At 41.0% G+C, this 7,604-nt stretch overlaps 1 protein-coding gene across 1 annotated transcript; it reads right to left on the bottom strand.

Moving 5' to 3' along the window:
- On the bottom strand, window positions 1–7,359 carry LOC125275743. The gene is made up of 3 exons (XM_048202975.1): window positions 3,692–7,359; window positions 2,947–3,039; window positions 1–1,423 (listed from the first exon to the last, which is right to left on the bottom strand). Exons 2-3 carry the CDS (start codon window positions 2,986–2,988, stop codon window positions 512–514), a joined length of 954 nt encoding a protein of 317 aa, XP_048058932.1. The 5' UTR covers window positions 2,989–3,039; window positions 3,692–7,359; the 3' UTR covers window positions 1–511.
- Window positions 7,360–7,604: the final 245 nt, after the last annotated feature.

Below are 7,604 nucleotides of genomic sequence, written 5' to 3'. Positions count from 1 at the left end.
TGATCATTTAAATTTTTATTGGCTGCCGTGAACAGTATTGACAAATCCTTTGCGCAAGCTGTCAATGTTTTAGCAACGATAATCATTTTATATAAATGGATTTTATTACTGGATTCTGATTGGTCAGTCATAGTGTTCTACAGGTAATTTTGTATAATAATAAAAAAGTGCATAAATCAATATTCAATATAATCAATATTTTAAAGCATAGGTATTTTTAAAAATAATAAACATTACCATACTTCTCCAGTTAATTAATCATAGTACATTAAGACATTAAATTTTATATTACAACTTTTCTGAAATTTTATGTTCAAAATTTGACTGACTCATTGTACATAATCCCTTATATATACTTATACACCCATATTTGGATCAGGAATGTTGTGCTGTTTTCTACATTACTGAGCTAAACCCAAGAGGGAAAATCCTCTGCAGACATGGTTATATTGCCATGTTCAAGTCTCTAACCCCAACACCGTGTGTTGCACTTCCTCTTCGGGTCAAAGAGTCAGAACACGGCTTCCTGAATGTCATTAACAGCCATCTTTCTCCCAACTTTACCCACTGCCTCCATCTCACAAATCCCAGGTTCCCGTGGATTCCTCCATGATGCCTTTTCCAGCACACGGCTGGCATCTCTGATGGCCTTCTCGGAGGCGCGTTGACCAGGGCCGGCTGAGGCCTGTTTGCTCTCATCAGCAGATAATCCACCTGTTAATGAGCTGGATTTGCTCTGATCCTCCTCTAGCCGCTGAGTCCTTCTCAGTCTTAGACGCCTTTTGACTGCATCCTGGTTCTTAGCGGGAGCGGCTGATTGGCTGTTGCCGTGCTCTGATTGGCAGATGTTCTCGAGAGCATGTGCCGAGCGAACTGACGGATTACCTTCCCCTTGCCCCGCCTCCTTCCCTGCTGGCCTATCAGAACCAACCTTGACTTGATTGACAGGTAGCAGTGTTTTGTGGTGTTCTGTGATGGTACTCAGCGGGAGGCGCTCTGGTGACTTGGCTGGGCCTTCCTGCCAACAAACCTTTGCTTTTCTTGGATACGTCTCAGCAGACTTACAGGGCGCAACTTTGGCCTCCTGAGCGCTTTTGATCTTCTGCCGCTGTGCCTCTCTCACCTCTAGGGGGAGCTCTAGCGGAGCGAGTTTCAGAGGGCGTCTCGGGGGCAGATTCTCAGCCTCTTTCTCTTGCTCTGAGGGCTGAGCAGGAGCTCTACCCTGATCCTGTATGGAGGAGGAAGAGGAGAAGGAGGAGGAGGATGAGGAGAGTGTCAAGCAAACAGGTTCCTCAGCATGTGTCGGTAACAGATGGAGGGCAGGTGTGCGTGAGAGACGGCCCTTTTTAGACACCAGCTGAATGCCACAGCTATTTAGATGGATCATTGCATTTTTCCCAAGGCAGGGCAAACTTTCCTGAATCTGTAACACACACATGTGGAAAAGTGTGACATTTACATGCATTTTTCTATGACACAATTTCTATGGAAAAAATCTAATTATACACACTTCTAAGTTTGGACATAGTACTCAACTGATTTTTTTTTTTATGATGTTTATGCTTAAATGCATAAAATAGTTTTGTGGACATAAATTGTGCATAAATATGAATTTCTTTAGAAAAAATGAAAGTATAATACATTTTTTAATAGATGAGTTGGAACACATAATGAAAGAAATTAAGTATCCACAAACAAACTTCTTTAATACTGTTTAAAAAACAAACATAATATAAATATAATAAAATATATAAAAGCTAAACATATATATACAGTACAGTCCAAAAGTTTGGAACCACTAAGATTTTTAATGTTTTTAAAAGAAGTTTCGTCTGCTCACCAAGGCTACATTTATTTAATTAAAAATACAGTAAAAAACAGTAATATTGTGAAATATTATTACAATTTAAAATAACTGTGTACTATTTAAATATATTTGACAAAGTAATTTATTCCTGTGATCAAAGCTGAATTTTCAGCATCGTTACTCCAGTCTTCAGTGTCACATGATCCTTCAGAAATCATTCTAATCTGCTGATTTGCTGCTCAAGAAACATTTATGATTATTTTCAATGTTGAAAACAGTTGTGTACTTTTTTTTTTCAGGATTCCTTGATGAATAGAAAGTTCAAAAGAACAGCATTTATCTGAAATACAAAGCTTCTGTAGCATTATACACTACCGTTCAAAAGTTTGGGGTCAGTAAGAATTTTTATTTGTATTTTTTTGAAAAGAAATTAAAGAAATGAATACTTTTATTCAGCAAGGATGCATTAAATCAATCAAAAGTGGCAGTAAAGACATTTATAATGTTACAAAAGATTAGATTTCAGATAAACACTGTTCTTTTGAACTTTCTATTCATCAAATAATCCTGAAAAAAAATATTGTACACAAATATTTTGTACAATTGTACACATTAAATGTTTCTTGAGCAGCAGATCAGCATATTAGAATGATTTCTGAAGGATCATGTGACACTGAAGACTGGAGTAATGATGCTGAAAATTCAGCTTTGCCATCACAGGAATAAATTACTTTGTGAAATATATTCAAATAGAAAACAGTTTTTTTTTTTTTATAATCTTTACATTCCTTTCCATTACAGTAGCAGTAACAGTACTGTACATATTTGTCATATTTGCACTGGTTACATTTGTTTAATTGTACATTTTCATATGTGTGTGCACTTTCAAATGAGACTAAATTTCATTGTACAGCTGTACAATGACAATAAAGGTTTTCTATTTCTATTTCTATTTACACTAAGGTGCCACAGAATGTTTTATTACTGATTTAAAAAGACACCAGCTTCATTCCAAAAGTGGAATATAAACAGTTATTTTTGTAATAAACTGATGAACAGACGAATAGAATAGAATAGAATAGAATAGAATAGAATAGAATAGAATAGAATAGAATAGAATAGAATGCTTATATACTCACAACTGATGCCATAATTTCCTGTGTGTGCTTTTGCCGAATCATCAGGCCGTCCGTGTTTGTTTTTCCTCTGTCCTGACCTGCACGAGACTGTGACTTTGCAGAGAGAGAGAGAGAGAGAGAGAGAGGTTGCGTTATTAGACTAACAATGTCTCAGTAAGATCCTTATGAGGATTGGGGTCAGTGTGCAGGTGTGTTGTGATCTTTGCTAATGTCAAAGCCACTTCACACACACACAAACCCACATGTGCTCTCATGGACACATGGCCTTCTTTCCTTTTATTGACAAACACATTTTGTTTTCAAATGTTTAGTAGAAAATGTGATTGTTTTGTCAGCAGGCACTAGATGGCGCTACAGACTGCAGCCTCAAACGTGCATGAATGTGGACTAGAACACCAGCTTACTACTACCTAAATACTACACACTATACACTGCCTACAATTTTGTTAAAAAATGTTTAACATCACAGTTGTCATTTTATATTCAATCAACTGGATTAATTGGCATTGTTTAATTTCAACAATCAAATACTGAGTCGAAATATAGATTGTGAATGCTTTTGGAATTGGAAGGGAAGGTCAAATTGAACATATTGCATTGTGAAATACAGAATCCCTGCAGTGTTTTGTTTGGATATTTTGGCAAATTATTCTGCATTATTCTGACATTTCTGAATTGTCTGGGTAAAAACAACAGATAAAATCTAAATCTACACATGTGGAAATGTAAAGCAAGCAAATGATACCCGATTTGATGATCCATTTGTGAGGCGGAATGAGATATCCAGTGGCCTAATCTTCTCTCAAATTCCTCATAGTCACCCTGAAATCCTCTTCTTCCATGCTGGGGCTGATGGGATTATATGTATGGCTGTGGTGTTGAGCGAGAGCTGATCCTGGTGACCTAGAGCAGGGAAAGTGCTGTCGTAATCCAGACTGAGCCAAGCGCCGCATGAGGCGCGACAGCTTGAAAAAGCAAACTGACCACATATTCGCACAGGCATGAGTGCAGAGACACCGAAATTGGTTTCAAAAGGGCAATGGGCTTAACGAGCATCAGTGCCGCAAAGGCTTTCAAATCTGGTGAAGAATTGCAACAATCTGCCTGAAACCCCACGCCTTCAAGGCAGCCATATCCATCTGTCCTTATCCACACACAGATGTGATTGTTCAGATGGAACCAGCTGATAATGGTGCTTTTGTGTGCACTTCCTCTCTCCATTTTCATTTTTGCTCTGGTTCAATATTGTTGGGCTGTGAGGAACTACTGATAACACATTGACTTCAAAGCCATCACAGGTGAACATGACATAAACTTTGAATAGTTTACTTAAAAATGCTTAAAGTTATTGTTGCTCATTGGTTGTAGGTTCTGCTGGATGGTTGCAAGGTTGTTACTAAGGTGTTCTGGTTGTTTGCCAGGGTGGCGCTAGCTAAGATGTTCTGGGTTTCTCTGAGTATTTTCCAGGGTGTTCTTAGGTGTTGTTAAGGTGTTATGGGTGGCTGCAAGGGTGTTGCTAAGTGGATGATCTGGGTGGATACCATGGTACTGATAAGTGTTTGGTTTTCTAGGGGGTTGCCAGGGGCTGTTCAGTAGTTGCTAGGGTGTTCTAGATGGCTCCCAGGATGTTACTAAGGTGTTCAAGGTGTTCTGGATGGCTTTCAGGGTGTTGCTAAGTTGCTCTGGGTGGATTGATGCCAGGGTATTGATAAGGTGCTATCAGGGTGTTGTTCAGTGGTTGCTAGGTTGTTCTGGGTGGCTGCCATAGTGTTGTTTAATGGTGGTTAGGGTGCCTAGGTGCCAGGCTGTTGCTAGGTGGTTGCTATGGTGTTCTGGGTTGATGCCAGGGCATTACTAAGGTGTTCTGGGTGGCTACCAAGGTGTTGCTTAATGGTGGCTAGGGTGCCTGGCTACCAGGGTGTTGCTAAGTGGTTTCTAGGGTGTTCTGGGTTGATGCCAGGGTATTACTAAGGTGTACATCTGGCTGCCTGGGTGTTGCTAAGTGGTGGTTATTGTGCTTGGTGGCCAGGGTGTTGCTAAGTGTTTGCGAGGGTGTTCTGGGTTGATGCCAGGGTACTACTAAGGTCTTCTGGGTGGCTGCCAGGGTGTTGCTAAGTGGTGCCTGGGGTGCCTAGATGCCAGGGTGTTGCTAAGTGGTTGCTAGGGTGTTCTGGATTGATGCCAGTGTATTACTAAGGTGTTCTGGGTGGCTGCCTGGGTGTTGCTAAGTAGTGGCTAGGGTGCTTGGCAGCCAGGGTGTTGCTAAATGGTTGCTAAGGTGTTCTGGGTTGATGCCAGGGTATAACTAAAGTGTTCTGGGTGGCTGCCTGGGTGTTGCTACAGTAAGTGGTGGCTAGGGTGCCTGAGTGCCAGGGTGTTGTAAGTGGTTGCTAGGGTGTTCTGGGTTGATGCCAGAGCATTACTAAAGTGTTCTGGGTGGCTGCCAGGGTGTTGCTAAGTGGTGCCTGGGATGCCTAGATGCCAGGGTGTTGCTAAGTGATTGCTAAGGTGTTCTGGGTTGATTCCAGGGTATAACTAAAGTGTTCTGGGTGGCTGCCTGGGTGTTGCTACAGTAAGAGGTGGCTAGGGTGCCTGGGTGCCAGGGTGTTGTAAGTGGTTGCTAGGGTGTTCTGGGTTGATGCCAGAGCATTACTAAGGTGTTCTGGGTGGCTGCCAGGGTGTTGCTGAGTGGTTCCTGGGGTGCCTAGATGCCAGGGTGTTGCTAAGTGGTTGCTAGGGTGTTCTGGGTTGATGCCAGTGTATTACTAAGGTGTTCTGGGTGGCTGCCTGGGTGTTGCTAAGTAGTGGCTAGGGTGCTTGGCAGCCAGGGTGTTGCTAAGTGGTTGCTAAGGTGTTCTGGGTTGATGCCAGGGTATAACTAAAGTGTTCTGGGTGGCTGCCTGGGTGTTGCTACAGTAAGTGGTGGCTAGGGTGCCTGGGTGCCAAGGTGTTGTAAGTGGTTGCTAGGGTGTTCTGGGTTGATGCCAGAGCATTACTAAAGTGTTCTGGGTGGCTGCCAGGGTGTTGCTAAGTGGTGCCTGGGGTGCCTAGATGCCAGGGTGTTGCTAAGTGGTTGCTAGGGTGTTCTGGGTAGATGCCAGTGTATTACTAAGGTGTTCTGGGTGGCTGCCTGGGTGTTGCTAAGTAGTGGCTAGGGTGCTTGGCGGTCAGGGTGTTGCTAAGTGGTTGCTAAGGTGTTCTGGGTTGATGCCAGGGCATAACTAAGGTGTTCTGGGTGGCTGCCTGGGTGTTGCTACAGTAAGTGGTGGCTAGGGTGCCTGGGTGTTGTAAGTGGTTGCTAGGGTGTTCTGGGTTGATGCCAGAGTCTTACTAAGGTGTTCTGGGTTGATGCCAGGGTGTTGCAGTGTGGTTGCTAGGATGTACTGGCTGGCTGTCAGGGTATTTCTGAGTGGTTTGTTCTGAGTGATCATTAGGGTATATGGAGATTTTCATTTCCACCAAGTGGAAACTTAAGCTTGATCTGAAAATAGGCAAGAGAAAAAATTGGAATGTTTAGTATAATTTTAACTTGTGCCTAAAAATGTGACAATTTTTCCAATTCTCTTTCATCACCAGGTGCAACACATACAATTTTATGTCTTTGAGCAAACGTTGTTCTCACAGCCTTCTCAAGATGTTTCCAGCCATCCTAATAGAGAAAAATATGGTTTTCTTGTCAGATGCCTGATGGAGTTCATTGAACGTGTCTCAGCCTGAAGTTGTTTCTGCTGAAATGTCAAACACCTGTAGTGCAAAGAGAAAAAGAGGTTATTACAGCAAAGACGAGAATCTCACAGGGTTTGTAACGGTTGGCTCTGTGGTTCTCCAGACAGCCCCACGATGAACAAAAGTGCTCAGATTTAGTCACGGTCTCCTGTGGAGGGGTCACTGACCGCCTTTTATATGAGGGAATTTTAGACACCCACTGTTCCACAGTGCTTTCCCATGTTTCAATCTTGAAGCACCACAAAAATGAGAGTGAGAAAATAATGACAGCAGTTTTATTTTTGGGTAAATTATTACTTTAATTCAATCCCACATAAATAGTTTAGCACAGAGATTTTGTTAGAGAAAGTTGTAAACTCAGATTTGAAATGACCAAAAATCAACGTTGTGTGTTTTTTTGGAGATTAAATCTTCTGGAGTTTCGCAGCACATTTGCATGATTTCTTATGCAAATATAATTTATTTGACATAATGGCAATATGGTGCTAAAGGATGTACTCTGAAATGAAAAGAACAGTACTCTTGGCTAGAAATAAATCCCAAGTCATTTTCGATGAAGGTGGATTCATTTTGTCCCGAATGCCCTAGTGCATTAGCTAAATTTTTCATTACTCTTTATTAAAATTTAAATAGCTTATGAAACTTATGAAGCTAATGCATATATTTATTGATATATGCACACATACATTATAACTTATGTTGTATGACATGGATTATGTGTATATATAGCCTAATACATATGTATATATATAATTTATATATGTGTATGTGTGCACACATAAAATACTTACATAAATACTTAAAAAACAAAACAAAACAAAAAACCATAAATTCTTTTTTAAATCATAAAACTTTTTTCCTCCCAGCATTTCAGTGTGGATTTGGCCTTTCGGCTCTCACTGTATGTGCATATATGCATTATGCAACACATA

Source organism: Megalobrama amblycephala, linkage group LG9, assembly GCF_018812025.1.
Source record: "Megalobrama amblycephala isolate DHTTF-2021 linkage group LG9, ASM1881202v1, whole genome shotgun sequence".
Lineage (NCBI taxonomy): Eukaryota > Metazoa > Chordata > Actinopteri > Cypriniformes > Xenocyprididae > Megalobrama > Megalobrama amblycephala.
Note: the sequence above shows the minus strand (reverse complement) of the source record. Positions and strands in the feature narration are given on the sequence as shown.